The 22761-nt window shown below is 33.1% G+C and overlaps 1 protein-coding gene across 9 annotated transcripts in view; it reads right to left on the minus strand.

Moving 5' to 3' along the window:
- Positions 1 to 1943: 1943 nt before the first annotated feature.
- LOC105342682 (zinc finger protein 236) overlaps positions 1944 to 22761 on the minus strand; it is a 31269-nt gene continuing 10451 nt past the window's right edge. Inside the window, exons 5-7 of one of the 9 annotated variants that reach the window (XM_066084590.1) lie at positions 4092 to 4555; positions 2966 to 3009; positions 2190 to 2327 (exon numbers count right to left, since the gene is read on the minus strand). In XM_066084590.1, the coding sequence (XP_065940662.1) occupies positions 2986 to 3009; positions 4092 to 4555 (488 nt within the window). In that variant the 3' untranslated portion in view covers positions 2190 to 2327; positions 2966 to 2985. Of the gene's footprint in view, positions 2328 to 2965; positions 3010 to 3324; positions 4556 to 14539; positions 15877 to 15976; positions 16178 to 19217; positions 20075 to 22761 lie in introns of those variants that run through there. The other 8 variants (XM_066084591.1, XM_066084593.1, XM_066084592.1 and 5 more) reach the window with 8 other exon arrangements.

Genomic DNA, 22761 nt, shown 5'->3' on the forward strand with positions numbered 1-22761 from the left:
AAAATATAAAGAAATTGCATAGCTACCGAATTTATACGAACATAATCAGTGCAAGAATAGCTTATGATTGTACTAGTATCTTGAAACACCGTTGTCATAGGTGCACTAGCCAGAGCATTGAACAGTTCCCAACAACAGGTTTTATTTCAGAAGTTCAAGTGAATAAATCATTATTAGTTAAATACTTATAAGGAAAAATTAGCTTTACCAAAAAGGGAATAGTAAAGTCAGAGTAAAAGGAAAGGTCAAGGTCAGTAAACTATTTATCAGCGTTATATAATTTTATTAAACTTATTTGAAACGAAGCAAAATATAAATTGTAACGGACAGACAGACAGGCATTTTGAAGTTCTTTTGGCAGTGTAGGTCTTGAATTGAATTTGAATTCGACTTCTCGCATCCCTCCTGATGGCATAAACTGATATACATTTAAATTGCAATCATATTAATTGATATGTAATTCAATAATATTGCTTAAAATTATTAAATAAATTGCCTTAAGTATGATCTCAGAGTTTTGATATTTTTCGGGCTAAAATATTTGTAACTAGATTTGCTCATTTACTGTGTTCTAAAGTTATTTTTAACTTTATATGGCTGTTGATTAACTCATGTATTACACGTCTTAGTGAATGTGTTAATCGTTAGGAACTGTTTATTTATTTTTAAAATGAATAAAAAAATAAATTAATCAGCTAGAAAAAGAATTTGTACTGGTAAATTGAACCCATGTAAACAAAAACAGGGCACGAGCCTTGTTTACATGACGAAGAATTGGGAGCCCTGTATCTTGCTTAAAACTCATCGACTGGCACCCAAATTTCATTTGATCATTAGGAATGCATTTCCAAAGCATTGTAAATAATAAAAACAGAAATCGTGACCATGCCCCTTTAAGAGTTTCATATTTAAACCTTTCGAAATACAATGATTCAAGAACTATTGTTCAGGTGAGCGATGTGGCCCATGGACCTCTTGTTTTCAAACTTGCACAACTTATATTGCTTGTTTAGAATCAAAACATTTTGTTTAAACCTTGCATAACTACAATAATATTTATTTCGCGTAAAACTAAGCTTTGAATCGAATGTTCCAGTCAATTTTCTCATACAAAGATACATATTTACATTCAGTGTATATTTCCCCTTATGTTTGCATCAGAAATCTGCGACGTTCAATTTTCTATAAAATACGCTTTGCTAATTCATGCGCCATGAGATTTACTCTATATGTTCCTATATAAAAATTCGACTTTCCATTGTAGCCCCACCCTACAAACGGGAGTCAAGACTTTCACAATTTTGAATTGATACTACCTGAGGATGCTTCCATCCAAGTTTCAGCTTTCCTGGCTTATTAGTTTCTAAAAAGAAGATTTTAAAAAATTTACTCTATATATTCCTGCGTAAAAATTTAACCCTCCCCCAATTGTGGCCCACCCTACTCCCGGGGGTCATGGTTTCCAAAATTTTAAATTTACCCTAGCTGAGGATGCTGCCACATAAGTTTCAGCTTTCCTGGCCAAATGGTTCTTGAGAAGAAGATTTTTAAAAAATTCTCATTTTTTTTCAATAAATCCTAATTATCTCCCCTTGTAGAAAGGCGTGGTCCTTAATTTTCATCATTTTGAACCCCCATTGTCTAAGGGTGCTTTGTGCCAAGTTTGGTTGAAATTGGCTCAATGGTTCTGGAGTAGATGTTGTAAATGTGAAAAGTTTTCAGACAAACAGACAGACAGACGAGACAAAATGTGATCAGAAAAGCTCACTTGAGCTTTCAGCTCAGGTGAGCAAATCAGACTTGTAAAACTACCCATCTTCGATACGCTGTACAAAAACTTGTTTAATGTATCGTAGAGAAGAAATTTTACAAGTCTTATTTCCATTAGATTGTCTTCGTTGGAACATATCAACACCATTTCATTCACTAATACAAATAATGAAAAATATCTACTTTGTTTTTATTTTAAAATTTCGTCAGTGATTAAACATTTTCTGGACCAAATCTTGCGTATATATTTTGTCATTCACGCTTTAAATGGTACTTGATAAAACAGTTGCGAGTGTGGGATATGCACAGTGGTACGTCACAGACGGAGCACTTGTAATAAGACCTCCTTATTTCTCCCGAGGCAAACTTTGCATTTTCAACCTTACAGAAACGGCATTGTAAATATTTTCTTGGGGCATGGGAGATTAGTTTGTGAAAAATGCCCATCTTGTCTCTAAAGGTAACCCCTGCACTTTCGGTATCACGTGACTTGTCACAACCACTGGAAGGAAACTGGTTGTTACTGGAAGGGGACTTTCTTGGAATCGTTACCAGTCCTGGAAAGTAAATTTAGAAAATTTTAAAACTAATTTTACGTTGAATTGGTTTATACAGTAAAACATCGGTTATAACGAGGTCCTAGGGACCAGTGAATTTACTTCGCTATAGATCCGTAATTCGTTTCATCTGTATAACGAATTCTGTATATCGTGTATATATATATTCTGTATATATTCTGTATATTCTTTATCTGTATAACGAAGTGAGCAAATCATTGTGCATAAATTTATTCTTAGTTGAGGTAAAGAATTAAATATAAAAGGGACATAGACACGATCTGAGATCAAAATTCTATTTTTCAAGTAAATGTATAAAATTGTTTACTTGGGCATTTTGAATAGTTTAAAATTGGAATGTTAGAAGAGATAGATATATGTATTCATTGTTATGTTAACAAAGATTGAGTCTTATATTAATGTGTTAACAAATAAAATGTAAAACAAATTATCATTTCTTTAACAAAATAACTCGTGACAGGATAACCTGATTAAATGTGTTCTTAAATAATGTTACCAACAGACGAAAGCAACATTTGATTGAAATTTATAACATTACACGTAAACAATAACAAGACTCAAGCATGGTTTACAAAACAAAGAAAATCAAACTCCGTAACATGCTTGCAACTCAATACCTTACTATCAAATTTGAGCATTAAAAATACCCATATTGACCATCCTGGAAAAGAAAGATGAAAAAAAAATATGAATATTGTGGGCTCAAATCGTGTTTTGGTCCCTTAATTTCATAATGAGAAATGATATACGATTGTTTATATAACAAATTGGTGACAATTTAGAACATTTACTGTTCCAACGACAAAATCATATTTTAAATTAATACCCAAATACAATAAAATTTTAGTTAATGAATCATTCCAAGTTTTTTCATGTTAGTCATAAAAAATAAAATCCTATTTTTCTACAACCTAAATAACAACCAAAAAAAAACACCAAACCCAGATAAAACCTAAAATGTTTCGACATAATAATCAAATTTTATTATAATTGTAGTACATGTATTTTATTTACATTTAAAAGAAATAAACTAGTAGACAGAAACTAACATATTTTGTAATATAATGTCTAAAAATGAAAACAAAGGTGCACAAACATAGCCGAAAGTAAAGAAAACAGTTGATATTTGGTATCTGGAACAATCACATCTCAATTACCATGGAATCCATCAATGATGTGTGTACAGTACAAAATACTTCCAAATTCACAGAAAGATCCTGAACACACAATTTATATTTAATCATTAATTCAGAACAAATTTTCTCACTAACATTCCTTTCTTAGAATATTAATGTATAGAAAACTACCATTTATTTGGTCTTAAACCATACACTCATGATACACTTAGAATATAATGACACATTATCATAACTTCTTGGTAGGATCATACTTCAGCAATACTCAAACACACAATCAATCTTCTTTGGGTTGTAACTTGTCAAATAGGCCTTCGATCGTTAAAACATTTGCACACAAAAATGTACAAAACTTTCCAAATCCATTTCACGTTGTCAATGTTTCAATTTTAGTTCACTTTTAATGATTTTTTTCTTAATGGTCAATAAAAGATAAATTTTTATGTATAAGTATTATTGTCAAATGTACTTTAACAAATTATACAATATAGATATCATTATAGCTTTCAACGTAAAAAAAAACACAACAGAACTAAATTAGGCAGAGGTTTTTCACCACTGCTAAAATGTCAATTTAACGTTTTGAAGTTTTGGCTCGACTACACACCTCCATATGGCTGTTAAGCACATGCTTGTATCCAAACTGGGCTCCACATTGTTTACACTTAAAGTACTTTGCTTTGGTGTGTTTAATTTCATGGATAGACAGAGCGTATTTGCTAGCCATCTGTTTACCACAAGTCTTACATTTAGGATACTTCTTTTTACTTTTCTTTGTCAGGGTTTCGGGGTGGAATCTTTCCATGTGCATTTTATGTCCATATGTTGTACTAAAGGTTTTATCGCATACTGTACAGTTGATGATTTGCGATCTTGATGCTGGCTCTACCTTGGAATCTCCTGCCATTATTGCCTGAACTGCGATTTCTGTTTGACGATCAATTTCTGAAAACAGATTAGCCATCGCACCAGTCTCCCCACAGCTTATTTCCAATAGGGACTTTTCATCCACAAAACTACCACTTTCCAAATTGCTTCCATTCTCTATTGTAACTTGATCTCTGTTTTCATCTGAAGAAAATCAAACGAAATTAAAATCAGTTCTCAGTGGATGCCCTTTTCGTACGCTCATACCAAAAATTATGTGCATATTGCATGCTGAAAAAATCTAGGTTTTTTTTCAATAACTAGACTTTGACCCGGCACGGGTTGACATTGCATCGGACATTCACGAAATAGATACATCGACACACCGTATTGCTGACATTTACATAACCAAGCTTCAAGACTTCAATAATGCTATTTTAATTTCACTACACTCTGCTTCGTTAGAATAATCTAATTGTGTCTCGGGACAGGCCTTCACCACAGTTAAAATGCATCCCATACCCGTAATGTAGCAGAAAAAATGCAAAATCGCTCCAAAACGATTTTGGAGAAAATTAATGAGGCTGCTTTGAAAATAACAGTCAAATTTTCATCTAAAAATAATATTCATATTAATGAAGAATTCAACACTTTTTAACCAACGTTTTCACTCGCTTCGAATTTACACACCATGTTGACTTTCGGAACTCTCGGGATATTTCATATTAAATGCACTGAGTTAGGTATTTGGTGAACAGAAAATAAGACAAATTTTCAATGAAAATTTGCATGTATTTGTAATATCGTTTCTGAGTTTATCCATGCTAATGTGATATTCTGAAAACATAAACTAAAGAGCCTCCCGTGAATGTAATGCGCTTGTGCACGATTGTAAAATCCAAAAAATCCAGATAATATCCGGATTTTTAAAAAGAATTTTCGTTGATTATTAATTGGCGAAGCTTGATTGAGAAAAAATTAAAAACAAATTGGTAATCTTCAAGTACCAATGATGTTTAAAATATAAAAAACAAAAGACAGTACTCTTCCAATTTTTCGATAAAGCCCAAAAATTCGAGTCTATTATTTTAATAAAGTACATGTAGTATAGAAGCTCTGATGAATCTATTTAAAAATGTTGAACACAAAAAAAATGATGATGAAAAAGAGCATATAATATGTTTTTTGTTTACAATTTTCTGGGGCAAAAACATATCACTATTCAAAACAAAAATTACCTCCAAAATTTTATCTTGAAAATTAACTAGAAAGAACATTATCCCAACAAGAATTACACTGTAAGAGATCTGGAAGGTCGTGATCATTTTAAGGCTATATTAACTTCTTTTTGACGAAGAGTTCTGTTGAAAGATACAGGAAAATTTAAAAGCTAGAATATTATGGTTTTCTTTATTTACTAAATAACAGATTATAGCAAATAATATCTTTTAATTTTAAGGCAGATCTTCTGATCAATCGTCCATCCTTTTTTTAAAATTAACTTTTGGAAACATTTTCCTCAAATGTTAACGTTATCTTTTAAGCACTTTTTAATTCAAACTAACTAGTAGGTACTTCAACTAGATAAAATAGATTTGGTATTTCATAAGATAAATAGAAATATAAAGCAAATAGAGATGCAGGAAAGCCCGGATTAGAGCAAAACTTTACATCTTTATTAAAGAAAAAAACCCACATTTACTGATATAATTTTTATTATTTATAATACTTCTTAAAGAAGCACCCATTTGACAGTAAACAAAGGATGAAGGTTTATAACTCAGTGTTGTGAAGATATACTCTGACAAAGATAAACGTGCTACCCAAAATTAAAATATTTGGTGTCAGAGTAACATACAAAACTAAGTTACTGTTGATAAGTTTATTTGCGATGATGGCCATGGTTGTCACAGGTACATGTATACACAAGTGTAATACGTAAATATGAAGGTTGTTTGGCATAATTTTGTGTTTGTCTTTATATCCCAAGTCGACTGTTAGAGATAGCTTTATTAAATGATTTATTTGCATTTATATAAACAACTGAACATGAAATATCTAATACTTATAATGGGTTTCGTTACATGTGATTCAAAAAACCCAAAACTCGATGGATTGACGTGCCCTGAACATTTATATTTCGATGAGGGATGGAGAAATACCCATTTACAGTTCTTAAAAGCTTATGAATTGCTAATATGAGACACTAAAATCTTCCGAAAATCAAAAAACACTTGCAGAACTGACTGGACATTTCGTTGCCTACAAAACACAAAACAGAGCGGCGTGACAAGGGATCAGGATTAACATTGTAAAATATTGGATTCACCCGTAGCTGTAATGACGGGTTGTTATAGAATCATTATTAAGATAATCTAGTCCCTGTCCAATTTGAATTATGATTTATTAAATTTATAAAAAATCTAATTTGGTATAATAGTATTTTTTCCAATGACGTTAACGTTCCAGTGACTTCTTCATGCTGTAAATTCATGATGTTATTCAATTTGTATGACGTTATCTTTTATAAGAAGCACACATCTAATTCAGTTTTACTCGTTGTTATGAAAAGAATTTGCTGAAAAATTTGGTATTAAAACTATCGGAAAGACACACTGTAATAAAAACAATAAAAAACTATTTTTTCTAAATTATGTCATTAAGGTTCCTTTTTTGCTTGACGCAACTTATATGTAGATGCACATGCAACGTCTACTAATAATAACTGTAAATTAAAACAACTTAATCACAATTATAGGATTCTTTGAGTATGAACACCCGTTAAACCCTGAAAGGTCTTCAACTTTGCGATTTTTCTTTAACACCAATAACTGTTATATATATGTATGTGCTTGTACCTTCTCACTTTTTTATTCTAAAAGTCCTTCAAAACATGTCTCTGATGCATGTCCCCTGTTCGCGTCCCACTGAGTTTGGTAAAATTTCCCTGAGTTCTCCTCTTTCTGCAATTATTTTCATAAAATATTTAAATTTGTTAATTCCAAGAGTCTGCTGAGCAAAGTGAATTTTCTGGCTTCCTTCTGGTGGTACAGGCCGCCGATACAACGGCCCTTCCTCGTCCATAGCTTTCAGATAAACATAAAACATATCAATGATGCACCTTTCCCCTGAATGCAAAAAAGGACTATTTACTTCATCTTGATAGTGTAAATTATTGACTATTGAGACTTTCCTTGGAAGAGAGAAAAATAATGGGATAAGCACTCCTCAGGTTCTGAATAGTATTTGATACTCTTGCTCTGAACAATAAGCTGGCCTGACTCTCCTTTATTATCAGTCTTGGAAGACCGTCCAACAAACATGACAAATCTTCCATCTCCGTCCTCTCCAACAAAAAACTGATCGAGAGTCAATAGATGGTGATTCTCGCGTGTTCTCAATCCAAACAAGAATAGAATTCCTGGGTCCCCCGCCGGTCAAGCTGTCTAGTATCGAGTCCATCGACCAAGGCTGATTTAGGAACTTGACCAAGGTATTAGTGGTATAAACATTTAGTATAAATTTAATGAAAATCCGTCAAAATTTGTAGGCATGAGAGCGCTTACATGCAAGGCCAATTTTCGGATAAACTGGAGTCATTATTGTGGTCAAAGTCCCATAACTCCAACAAAAAGGATCGACCAATGCTGATTTTCGAACTTGACCAAAGTATTATTGATATAAACATTTGGTATAAATCTAATGAAAATCCGTCAAAATTTGTAGGCATGAGAGCGCTTACAAGGCCAATTTTTGGATAAAACGGAGTCATTATTGCGGTCAAAGTCCCATAACTCCAACAAAAAGTATCAACCAATGCTGATTTTCGAACTTGACCAAGGTATTAGTGGTATAAACATTTGGTATAAATTTAATGAAAATCCGTCAAAATTTGTAGGCATGAGAGCGCTTACATGGTCAATTTTTTGATAAAACAGAGTCATTATTGCGGTCAAAGTCCCATAACTCCAACAAAAAGTATCAATCAATGCTGATTTTCGAACTTGACCAAGGTAATAGTAGTATAAACATTTGGTATAAATTCAATGAAAATCCGTCAAAATTTGTAGGCATGAGAGCGCTTACAAGGTCAATTTTTGGATAAAACAGAGTCATTATTGTGGTCAAAGTCTCATAACTCCAACAAAAAGTATCAACCAATGCTGATTTTCGAACTTGACCAAGGTAATAGTGGTATATACATTTGGTATAAATTTAATGAAAATCCGTCAAAATTTGTAGGCATGAGAGCGCTTACAAAAAAGTGTGACGGACGGACACACGGACGCACAGACGCACGGACACACGGACGCACGGACGCACGGACGGACGCCCGGCATTTCTATGTCCCCGCACCGCGTTGCGGCGGGGGACAATAATTTGCAAGCATAGAGGAATATAATTAGCTGTAGTTCCCCTCCACTTTCTTGCCTAAACACCCTTTTTCCCCAGAGTTTGTCTTCTTGTTCAGGGAGAATAGGGTCTGCTCGTTTTACTGCAAATCCAAAACCTTTCTCATTCAGAGTGCGCATTCGAGCATTCAAAACCTTACTGAATCTAGCAAAGTACACATTTTTCTCATCTAAAAAGTTCTTGTCATAGATTCCGTTCTCTCCTAAATGTCTATGAAGGCCACATAGTATGAGATAAATTGACGAGTACTCCGTTCCATCTAATTTTCTCACTTCAACTACAAATTGTTCTAACCAAAAGCTCATTTTCTTTTAATTCATTAAATGAAAGTCCGGTGCTTTTTCTGACCTGCTTTCTCTCCATTCATCAAAAACATTCAATGACAACTTCGTATTACTTTTTGTGTTTGAATTATCCTGTTCAAGTACGAGTTTTGCCTGTGTATCCGGTGCACGAATCTGTGTAGAGCTTTCCTCAATTAGTTTAGGATATGTCTCTTCCATTTTCACACCAAACATATCACTTTCAAATGCTCCTAAACAAGTTCTATTTTCATTTAAAGTATCCAATGGGGAAAAAGACAGCTTATTCAAGCCTTCAAAAAAGGTTAATTTTTTTATTGACTGACTTCGGAAAAACTTTTATTAACAAGTGAAAAGCTGTCAATGCGACAGCAAACCGGGTTTTCTTTTATGTGAACTGTATCCATAATCCATGTCAACCCGTATCCAGTGAAATGGAGTACCCAATATGTAACATTTTGCCAAAAATAAGTAAGTTCAAAAGCTAGTATTTTTTTCATAAATAATCAGAAATCAAAATCCTAGCAATATGCACACCTCTGATATATGTACAATTAATCTGCAAAAGAACAATTTCCTATCTTGAGAACTGTAGGAGAAGTTATCCGTACGATGAGGGTACCTTATATGCAATATTTTGCCAAAAAATGACTAAGTTCAAAAGCTGGTATTTTTTCCATAAATAATCGAAAATCAAAATCCTAGCAATATGCACAACTCTGATATATGTACAATCTGCAAAGGAACAATTTCCTATCTTGAAAACTGTAGGAGGAGTTATCCGTACAATGAGGGTACTCTTTTGGCAGCCGCCCGCCCGCCATTTTCACCATTTTAATAACCGGATTTTTGCGTTGGAAAACCCGGTTAAAAACCCAAAAACAAATCTGTAGGTACCAGTATTGACAGTGATATCGCACCAGCTTGATCAATGACAATTCCAGTATATGTAAGTTTCCTCCAATTGAACGTCTGACACACAGTAGAATTTGACTCACGATGGGTTAGTACATAGTTAGTTTTAGCACACACTGCAAACAAACTATTTGGATCGTCCATCTACAATTCTTATTATTTTAAATTTTCATGATTGAAAATGACTACCCGATTCCATGACAAATTGATACACTTCAGATATATTAAATTGAGCGAGAAAACATCATCACTATTATTTAGTTGTTGAACGTTTAAGTCATAGCTGAGCACATAGAGAAACGCAAAATTAGACAACAGGAATTGTGATGATAGCCAATTGTATCATTTCGAAATTTCCAGATCGTAGCTCATGTGCAGGTAAATGTATTTTTATTAACAATACTGGATGTCAGTCCATCAGAGTGCAATAGCTTAGAGTGATACATTAATTGCTTAAATACATTATTGTCAACATCACATCCTTATGAACCATCAAAATATTTATGGATTACATGATCACATCCTCATTGAACACTGAAAGTGTTTTTGATTAAATAACAATATGTTACAAGCGATCTGTTATGATTTTATCATTATCAACCCAAATTACATCTGGACACGTGTATTGACCTTTTTGTAAACAATCTTTAACACCAACAACTAAATCTGCTATCTTAAAAATGCACAAAAAGGAATTATTTTTGCCATGAAATTCATGATTACCAAGTTTTCCTTAACATGGAAAATTTCACTTCTGATAAAATAAAAGTTGATGAACAGTATAAACCGATATTTTCATTTTTGTATGATTAAAGTACGGCCGCCTTACATAGTTTTTAGACATGACCACGTCTATTGGTTTACTGTCAGCCGAAGTCTCAAACCGGATGGCACGCGTAGAACACATGAATTGAGTTTACGCGAAAGAAAATAGTGCAGAAACTTTTCATGCATTTCTGTAAATATATATTATAAAAACACGCATTAAATCGTTTTAAGTTCTCTATGTGTAAACCGAATTCTATAAAGACAAGAATAGAATTCCAGGGTCCCCCGCCGGTCAAGCAGTATACTAGTATCGAGTCTATCAACCAAGGCTGATTTTCGAACTTGACCAAGGTATTAGTGGTATAAACATTTGGTATAAATTTAATGAAAATCCGTCAAAATTTGTAGGCATGAGAGTGCTTATAAGGTCAACTTTTGGATAAAACGGAGTCATTATTGTGGTCAAAGTCCCATAACTCCAACAAAAGTATCGACCAATGCTGATTTTCGAACTTGACCAAGGTATTAGTGGTATAAACATTTGGTATAAATTTAATGAAAATCCGTCAAAATTTGTAGGCATGAGAGCGCTTACAAGGTCAATTTTTGGATAAAACGGAGTCATTATTGTGGTCAAAGTCCCATAACTCCAACAAAAAGTATCGACCAATGCTGATTTTCGAACTTGACCAAGGTATTAGTGGTATAAACATTAAATTTTGGTATAAATTTAATGAAAATCCGTCAAAATTTGTAGGCATGAGAGCGCTTACAAGGTCAATTTTTGGATAAAACGGAGTCATTATTGTGGTCAAAGTCCCATAACTCCAACAAAAATTATCGACCAATGCTGATTTTCGAACTTGACCAAGGTATTAGTGGTATAAACATTTGGTATAAATTTAATGAAAATCCGTCAAAATTTGTAGGCATGAGAGCGCTTACAAGGTCAATTTATGGATAAAACGGAGTCATTATTGTGGTCAAAGTCCCATAACTCCAACAAAAAGTATCGACCAATGCTGATTTTCGAACTTGACCAAGGTAATAGTAGTATAAACATTTGGTATAAATTTAATTAAAATCCGTCAAAATTTGTAGGCATGAGAGCGCTTACAAAAAAGTGTGACGGACGGACACACGGACGCACGGACCCACAGACACACGGACCCAGGGACACTCGGACGGACGCCCGGCATTTCTATGTCCCCGCACCGCGTTGCGGCGGGGGACAAAAATAAAGAAATAGCTTTATTGATCAAATTATTCTTGCTCGGGTTCGATAGTTGTAGTGTTTTGAGGAATGGAGTTACGTAACTGAATGCACAACGCCGTCAACGATTCAGTTGGTGGACGAGCTCATAAAATCAATAGAAGAGGTTCAAGGTTCAATCGAAAGTAAAGTTCCCAAACGAAATGCGATATTTTTTAAAAATTGTGAATTTTAATACCGAACTTCATGCGTGAGCTGAGGTTAAAATACACAGATGTCCTACATGTTAGAACTATTTTAACAAGAGCTTGGACTTTCAGTAGGGTGTAACGACCTATTTCTTGCGTCAAAACAAGTTAAAACGACGCTGGTTTCAAGCGAAATACCAGGTATACACCGACTGGGTATTCTTCGCCCAAAAGCCAGACAAATCTTGTTGATTTCAGAGAGAAATGGCTGAATTGCCTACAATGAAACAGACAAGCCTACGTCACGTTGCCGTTTGACTCAACTACCGAATGTCCAAGCCCCTGTTAAAATGGTTCTAATAGGTGTTTCCTTGGCTTTCAGTCAACACACGTCATGACTGCTGTTCATCTCTAAAAAAAAAATTTGTACATAGAAATTAAAAACAAGTCTGAATTTGCCTTCTCGTTCATTGACTCTTTAGTTAATTTAACTGAATTTAAATTTTGAACAATACATTGTAAGCAAAATCTATATAGATTATACATTTTGGGTGACCAATAGATTAATTTGTATATACAATCTTATCGCTTGAAGAACCAAGTTAAATGTTAATGTTCATGTTGTCCGGCTTAGTCGGAATATACAATCATGTAATTTGTTATGAGACATTTTCTATACTTTATAACGGACAAAACCAGTCATATTTATGATTTAAAACAATTCTTCATCAATATCTAAATGCCTCTCATCAGAAACTCAGCCGATCTTTCTTCCATTGATAAATATATCACCAATATTAGACCTATGAATTCATTTGAAATTTTAAAATCGCTTTCGAAATTAAGTTCATTTTTCCAAGACACGCATTAAATTGTGACATTTTCTATACTTTATAACGGACAAAACCAGTCATATTTATGATTTAAAACAATTCTTCATCAATATCTAAATGCCTCTCATCAGAAACTCAGCCGATCTTTCTTCCATTGATAAATATATCACCAATATTAGACCTATGAATTCATTTGAAATTTTAAAATCGCTTTCGAAATTAAGTTCATTTTTCCAAGACACGCATTAAATTGTGACATTTTCTATACTTTATAACGGACAAAACCAGTCATATTTATGATTTAAAACAATTCTTCATCAATATCTAAATGCCTCTCATCAGAAACTCAGCCGATCTTTCTTCCATTGATAAATATATCACCAATATTAGACCTATGAATTCATTTGAAATTTTAAAATCGCTTTCGAAATTAAGTTCATTTTTCCAAGACACGCATTAAATTGTGCGTTTATTAAACGAGAGTGTATTGAAAGGACAAAGATCCCTGAAATGACAATGTCCTACAACATTTGTTGATTTTACTGTTAAAGGCGTTAACTTTGCATATTTTAGAAATTTCAAAATCAAATAAATCTGAATTAATAGCTAAAATTAACAATTTACAATATCATATATAACAGCCAATCAGGAAAGGTCTACCCCAAAGTATGACGTGATTCATTAACTTTTGATCTCCATTTTCTAGTTTTATCGATTTGAAAAGCAGATGACTGAATTCGGAGTATGATTTTTAATGAAATTTCAGAAACTGTTGTATCGTGATTCGTGTAAATAATGCACGAGTTCACACAAAAAAATAGTAAGTGGCGAACGAATTTATTTTTTACCTATTAATTTTATATGAATCGCTGCAAGAAAATCATGACAGGTACGTAAGAAGGTCTAAAAAAAAATCAAAATGGCAACCGCGACAAACTTTTTTTTATTGTTATAGTACTTGGAATAATCTTATTGTAAAAAAGAAATATTTCTAACGTTAGATGCCTGTGTTTGTTATCGGTATACAAATGTTAACTTTGTTCGGTAATTCAACAGTTTGAGAGTTTTCGGAGTTTTCATAAACCTTGTTTAACAGATACCGTCCGACTTATAGATTTTCCCTTTGATCTCAAAATAGATAAGTATAACGATTCAAATTATATACCTAAAGATAGTTGTTTTGATTTCCCCGGTTAGTTGTAGTTTTTTTAAAAAAATTCTTGGGGTCTTATTTTACATAATATACCGTTGTGTCAATTTTCTACAATTATGAAGAACAGTCCCGGCCGGGATTTAGCAAAATTATGACAAAGTAACAGGCAATTGTAAAAAGCCGAATTTTAGCATACTAGATTGAAACAACTAATTCAAACTCATTATTTTTGGAACATAACCGAGGAAAACGTGAACAATTACAAATTCAAACTTTCAAGACTCCGTCTTTAAGTACTCTCAGTACTTTGATTTTTATGGATATTGTAATGCAAAATCGGTTTATCTCAACAGGCCACATAATACTGTACACATTACAAATTAGCTTAACAGAAAAAACAACAAACAAGTATATATGTCTTCAAATTTATTATTCACATATTTAAGGTCAAACAATTATGCATGCGTCAACTATCTTCATACAAATCAAACGATTGCCTTCTAACTTTTCTTTTGCAGACGTTTTGTCCTTGCATTGCTGTTGGACCAAAAAAAGCCTCTGTCAGCTTTATATCAGTCTAGTTCTGTCAAGTTTACACAACTAAATGTAATGTCACTGGTGACTACATGCAAATCAGATAGTCCTCACCTATTACTCTTTGAGCATGTCAGTTGTTATACAGGTCATTTGGAATGTGTAGAATTGCGATGAACCTTAAGGATCTCACCTGTAAATTTCACATGGATTCGTATGAACCATCAACATTGTCATTCTCTACTCTGCCCATATTTTCAGCCATGGAGTATAATGTTGCACTTGCACTTTCAGATATTTCACGGTTATAGCTTTGCACAGATGCATCGTATTCATGCCTAGAAAAATACATGATATCTCTCTGCTCAAATCCTGCGTGAATTGCCGTCTCCCTCAGACAGTTTGCTGTGTAGCGTTTACAATCTGCTGCCTTGCAAATATCTGGAAGGAAGCTAACAAATGATCCCTGATTCAGATGCTTACTAGAGTACCATAAATTGCATATATTTGGAGAACAAATCGCATCTTTCAAGCATTTATTAAAAAGATAAGATGCATTTGGATCTGTTTTAGCCAAGAAAAACTTCAACGTTTTTACCGGACAATTTCGATTTCCAGTTTCATATATTCGCTTGTCATACATAGCTTCAGTTATATGATTACAATCTGTATAATCTTTTGATTTTTGTTCACGTTTCAAACAAGCATAAGTCGAACCCTTTTCATCGACTTTGAAATCAAAGGAATCTATCCTGAGTTGATAGTAGAAACCGAGTCCCTTGGAAACGAAATTCACAGCAATAATATACCACACTGCCAGTCGCAGGTTGATTGGAGATAAATATGCATTCTCAAAGAAAGCAGAGATTTTCTGTAAATCAGATACGTCAATGACCTCTTTATGAGTTGTTGGTCGAAAAGTTCCAGTGACCATTCTCCGCTTCAGAAGACCTGTCAGGCCTTTATTCGCAACTTTAAAAGCTTTGTCGTTGACTATATTGATATTCCGACCAATGTCGGATAAATGTCGGTTAATGGCAGCTCGAATGGACTTCATTGTGTTTATGTGGTATTCTGTGTGTTTCCCATATTTTTGGTCAGGCTGTGGCTTTGCTTCACAGTAGAATCGTCCAAGTTTTTTTGCTAATTCCTCTTCATCTACTGTAGTCATATCGAGGGGGACGCCATAAGTTTCAGTGTGCCAATCTACAACATACGGCACAAACATCTTCATGCATTATATGTTTGCATTTGAATTTTTGCTACAATAGATTCATAAACACTCTCAGTAATAACTAATAAGTACCTGTAAGAATCTTTATACCCCATTTGGTATTCTTTTTTGTGGCCTTGGATTGTGGGAAATCCTGGATTCCTTGAATTTCTTCCTCGGAAAGCTTGTGAAAACGGGTTCTTGTTGGCATGAATTGGGATGTTTGATCGTCAAATTCTTGGTGGCTTGTATCAATATCCGAAACCGCTATTCTCGATAGAACATTGTCAAAATCTAAATTAAACAATTCTAATTTGAAATGTGGCGAAAATGCTTCATAATCGTCCCCTTCATATACTTTAAACCTCCCTGTTTTACCACTTTGATGCTTGACCACTCACTGATTCAGCTTTTTATTATTTATCCCAGGTATATAGAAAATCAAATATCTGACGGTTTGAACTGTTTGTTTAATTATCGAGGTTCATTTTTATATAATAAATTTATGACATTTAAATCAAGCTAATCTAAGCAAATCTATTTTCATGTTACCGAATGTTACTCACATTAATCAACAATGAATACAAAAAACTTATCTGTGGAGTGTATACTGTTGGAGTGATCAGACTGCAGACCAGCAACCAGTTTATTATTAAATGAAATCAATTCTTTTTAAATTATATTGTTAGTATTACGTTGGGCAATACACCAAAGTCTTTTTATAACACAACTTGTGTAACATTCCTATTTCATGCAATTTGTCTAAATTAATAGTGTACAGAGAATGATGTACACTCAAAAAAATGTAAATACATGTATGTTTATTGGTGAATGTACTTTAATTCACAATAAAATCTTTTAAAAGATAGCTCTTTCAAATAGAATGGCAATTTGGATTTTCCACTATGTGCCATCAAATCTTTTGTTTTCTGATTGATCGACTTATGAGCACCAAACAGAAACAAACATGTCTGTATAATAAACTGATCAATAAAGTTGTATTCTAACTTTTAACAATAAAACATTCAGATCAGCAAAGTATTTCATGTTTGATATAATGTGACTGAATACACCCCAGATAAAATCTATCAATAACAAAAGACCATGCAACATACTTATTTCCCACTGTATGAAAGGTTCAAGGTGGGTTTGGATTGAGCGACACCCTATACCTCTCAACTCAAGCTCTCTTTTCATCCCTTACAGACTTATTATATACAACAGGAAAACAATACTCTATTGAATATTACATGTAATAAACTAATCTAATGACAACAAAAGGATCATGGTTGATATTGCTGATCTTAAAGGGGCATGGTCACGATTTTGGTCAAATTTTATTTCTCTGTTTTTATTATTTGCAATGCTTTAGGAATGCATTTCTAATGATCAAATGAAATTTTGGTGCGAGTCGTTGAGTTTTAATCAAGATACAGGGCTCACAATTCTTCGTCATATAAACAAGGCTCGTGCCCTGTTTTTGTTTACATAGGTTCAATATACTAGTAAAAAATCTATTAAATGCTGGTTTGTCTATCTTATTATTCATTTTAAGCATAAATAAACAGTTCCTAACGATTAACACATTTATTTTAGGTCTAAAACTGGAATTTTCACTTCAACATTCGAAATGTAAACAAACGCTTTGTTTACATAGCAAAGAATTGTAAGCTCTGTAACTAGCTTATAACCCATTAAATGACACTCAAATTTTGGTTGCCTATTAAAAATGCCTTACTGAAGCATTGTGAACATTAAAATCGAAAAAATAATATTTGACCAAAATCGTGACCATGCCCCTTTAACACTAATACCTTTATTTTATTTCTGTTTCACTAAATGTATTACAATTATTACATAGGATTTTTGTATGGCATCGTAAAATATAATGTATTTAACAAGGAGAGGAATATCTTTTTCCAAACTTGTGTCCAATCCTTTTGACATCTTTATAGTCAATAAAATATGTTCAACTCAAATCTACACCAAAACCTAGCTACATTAAATCAAAACTTATGAATAGTTACATAAAAATTTTTTTATTAGAAATAACTTGATATTTATTCATATCAGTTTGCTTCATCAACATTTATTTCAAAAATTGTTGACTCCCCGTTTAAACAAATTTTTAAAAAACCATTTTTTTAAGGGTATTGCACTGCTTTTAAACAAATTACCAGTAAGATTTAAATAATCTTTAAATAATCTTGCTGTAAAATGGTTAATCCTTTTTATGCAAGGAAGTTTTTTTTAAATATGAAACAATATAATCCATAAGTCACAGTCTATTTAATAACTTGTCTATGTTCCCAACATAGTTTCATCTGCACCTTAGTTTAGAAATCGATCCCTTTAGAATATATGAATTTAGTCACATTTTTCTTTTCTATTCTTATTAATTCAAATTTTACTTAACAATTATTATCAAAACCGATTTGGTTGGACTTTTCCGATAGCGTCACCGTCAGTTTTGAAAGCTACGTCAAACATAAACAATACAAGCCGCCGGTGTTAAAACTGTCTGATTGGTCAACTCGTTTTCTTAGGCGGAGTTACTTTTAAATGCTTAGTAAACGTAATGCCAGAGCACGAGATCTCGCAAACACACTTTAATAATTCGGGAGTTAAAGAAACGAGGAAATACCGTATGATACATGAATTAGTCAAATGTATTGTAAAGCTGCATTATGTGCATTCGGAAGAGGTTCTCATGATGAAGTACAAAAGTCGCAAATGCAATAATATTCGTATTTTTTTTATTAACCCTCGTAGTGTATTATAGCTTATCAAATTGACGCGTTTTGTTTGTGTGTTTGTTGTTGTTGGGTTGTTTTTTTTTTGGGGGGGGGGTGTCGTTTTTTAACTATTTATTTCCATGTAGTCTTGAGGCAACTCTAAAGCACAGGGGCTTGTTTATTTAAAAAAATGTTAAAAAGTAGGTACTTGTATTGTGTATCTCTTGCGGGGGGGGGGGGGGGGGGTATACATGCAAAACTGCTATTTCTCCTCCCAAGGTACTTTTTAACGAAGCTTCTTCTTTTCTACAGCACGGATTATTTTTTATTTTACATTTAAAAAAGAGAGATAAAAAGACAAAAGCAAGACAGTATTGGTTTTTATTTAAATAATAGTTTATATACTCCGTATCTTTGAAAAACGACAAAGTGTCAGCTGATGTTATCACCTTAAAGGCCTCGTAAACTGCGACTTTTAGGTCAGCATGCAAAAGTGGGATGTATTTATCCCCTTTCAAAATGTTCTTTATTTTACGAAACACTGCTTCGACGGGGTTGAGGTCAGGAGAATATGTTGGTAGAAAGAAATATTCGACACCCACTGTTGGCAAAAAGTTGCAAAGCTCCCTTTCTGCTCTGTTATGGTGAATTGCTGCGTTGTCAGCTATCAAGACATCCCCTGGGTGGAAAACAGGTTCACCCTCGTCTGTAAAGCTTTGTGTGGCTTCTGCAATGAACTGAACATATTCAGTGCCATTTGAAGGTCCATCAAATATCTTTACGTATTTAACCCCACTCATTCCAACTATTGCGTTTACAGTGACATTCGCATGAGGATTGTATCGAGTTAACTGAATTACCGTAATTATTTTGTCCATCCGCAAGTTTAATTCCCATTTCATCCATGAACTTTAAAGTGAATGGATCTTTCTGATTGATATGATTGATATAATGCTGCGTATAGTTCATATTCTGTGGGGTGAATCGGTTTTCATTTATTTTTTATATTCGTTTATAGGTCATGTTCAAGTCCTCTAAAAGTCTTTCAGTGTTCTAGAAATGGTACTTAACCCCAAGGTTTTTATTGAATTTGATTTCTTCAACAGTTCGTCTCTAACAGTTGTCAAGGGCATTGATGGTCTAACATGCTTCAAAAAACGGACGTACTCTGCATCTTCTTCCAACAATTTCTTTTTTCTTCCTCGATTAGTTTGAACAGGTACTTTTACGCACCCTCCATTACAATATTGAGTCCAAAATCTAGTAATTGTGGTAGGACATACTTTAAACTTTTGAGATGCAGTTTTTCGCAAACCTCGGGGTAGAGAGTATTCTCCAAGCCGCGCCCCATTGCTTTCCATATAGTCTATTATACTTCTCCGATAGTCAATTCCCGTTGGAATTCCCTTCTCATACGCCCTTCCTGCAATATTTCTTCTGTTGACTGATAGTATGCCTTAAAAATCAAATGTTATAAATTAATAGGAATATACAGTTGATGAAAGGGGAATTCGCAAGGAAATGTAATCGTCAACATCTGCATGTAAACAAAACATGTAGTTGAATTATATCCATCTATAATGCCTTCTCCACAATGTGAAGATTTCCACCAAGTAATTCCATAATTATATTTTCCTGTTATATGATACTTTTTTATTTAGATATAAAGTGCTCAATTGAAAATATATACTATGACTTTATTTATAAGCATTCAAATGCATTTTGCATGCTATTTTAAGGAAAATTCTAAATATTATAGCTCTAAAAATAGCCTGGTAATAAACCTTGAATTTTTGGGAATTAACAGGTTTAAATGTTAATAAATAAGGAATAATTTATCAAGGAAAATTATATGAAATTGAGGAACGTCTCGTGTGTCCTTAAATAATCAAGAACAGTAAAATTTAATATTTAGCAAAGTTAAGTACCATGATAATTTTCTGACCTAAAACTCAATATTTTATAAAGGGGTAGGGGTGAAAATATATTGTGATATATTAATTATATATAACACCGGTATTTTATTTCCTACAGTTTTTGCACATATGTGAACAGTATTAGCTCATTTAAGATAAAAAAAAATCATACATTTCCTAAGACGTATATCAGTTAAAAAATCAGGACCCATTGTGGGCCTACCTTATTGTGTGTAATCATAATTTGAACATTTTGAATCTACACAATTAAAGGATGCCAACATTTTATTTCATTAATATGTTGTCTTAGAGGCCATGCAATACATATCTATTTTATATGATGAAAATACTGGAAAAGGTAGATATCATTTACCTGCAATATTTCTTGTTTGGTATATTGGTATTTATGAAAAAAAAATATCGAACTTAAATTAGTGTAATTTTCATTTTCCACATCTAAGTGAATATTTTAGTGTGTTTATTTAAGATGCCAAGCTCTATGAATATACCATGCAGATGAGATACATTTCATTTTCACAGCTCATATCTCATATGTGAAAGTTAACAAAGATTGACGGATAGAGAATCGCCAGCTAGTCTGGAAGGCAGTACGCAGTGTTTGAACTCTGTGGCAAAAGTTGCTAAGGCTACAGTAAAAAACTTAATTGGTCTTCCCTTAAATAATTGTGTACCTGATGTAAACTTGTGTGACGTTTTAAAACCTTATTCACTTGATCGATGAAAACATTTGACTGGAAAATGTTGTCACATGATGTGTTAAAAAGCTATATAATTTAATGTATTGTCAGGCATACAGGTATCAGTTCTGTACTAAGGCCCATCAATTATTTCATATTCCCTCAAAAACAACAAACGGCCACAAACCAAGATGATTTTCTGCTGCAATATTTTCTTTAAAATAATGATAATGCACGGATATCCTCATAATTGTAATGTGTCAGAACTGTTTAAAAGAAGTTTTTATTTACTCGTTTGAAAAATACCAAAATTGTTGCAGATTTCAAATAATTTATCAAATGAGAAAGGACCCCAGAAAGTAGTTATAGCACGTCATCCTTTTGATTTTTCTGTACACAAGTATATAATGTTTAGCAAGACAATTCCAATGATCAACAAACATTTCAGCGTCAGTAGAATGATAGGCAACTTTTAAAAACTTATCCAATTTGTTTATTTTATTTTTTTTAATGCATTCATACATTATATAGATAAAATGTTTTGTAATTGAGTTAGCCAGGTGACACAAAGTCAGTTTATGCACTGTGTATTTTGGAGAAATTAGTCCTACCCTATGACCCAATTACAACAGTTTTTAGTTTTTGAAGATAACTGTAAACAAACGGTTTTGCATTAATTTGGCAGAGTTATTAAATAATTACAAGTTACCTTCTAATTGTAGTATCAACAAGAAATGTAATGATTATCGATTGTAATTTTCAATGCATGGTATATGTGTTTGCATCACCCGTATTTATAACCTCTAAAGATAAGACACTCGCGGGTGATTAATCACATGTTCAGGGTTTAACTGAGGCTGTGAAAATGTCTTTTCAAATTCATAAACATCTTTTTATTGTCTTTGGATTTAATTTACACGATTATGAACCCGGAATACATGGCTACTTCAAATTCTCTTTCGGAGGAAATTCCGGCGAAGTTATCGATCAAAAATCGATTATTTCAACCAAAGTCGCTCCCTTGTTTGATCCTTGTTGACACAATTAGAAATTAATAAACAATAAAAACAGAGGGAAATGCACTTTAGTACGTTGTTAATGCATCAGATTTTATCATTTTCGCAGGTAAACAATCAACTGCCTATTTACCGAAGTCTATGTTCCAAATACAAGGCGATTGTTTCCCAAGTTAAAAGGCAAAATGAAACGAAAATCAAAACAAGCTAAAACCACCCTCACAAGTGAAAATTGCAACGCGTTGAAATATTTAACCTCAATTTACTTCACAATAATCGGCACCAATGTTATTTCCATGTTTCATAGATTATATTCGCACGTGAACTGTTGCACAACAAACTGCCAGCTTCAAACAAAGAACCTCGTTTTCGAGTTGCAGTAGACTGGCGATGTCTGTCATAAGACCAGTCTATCGCAATGAATTGCCAGCCTACGATATATGGAATAACGAGCCCTCTTTATTAGTATTTTCGCAATTATCTCAAATTTGGAACAAAATTCGCCTATAATTT

The sequence above is a fragment of the Magallana gigas genome, chromosome 5 (genome assembly GCF_963853765.1).
Source record: "Magallana gigas chromosome 5, xbMagGiga1.1, whole genome shotgun sequence".
In the NCBI taxonomy this organism is placed as follows: domain Eukaryota; kingdom Metazoa; phylum Mollusca; class Bivalvia; order Ostreida; family Ostreidae; genus Magallana; species Magallana gigas.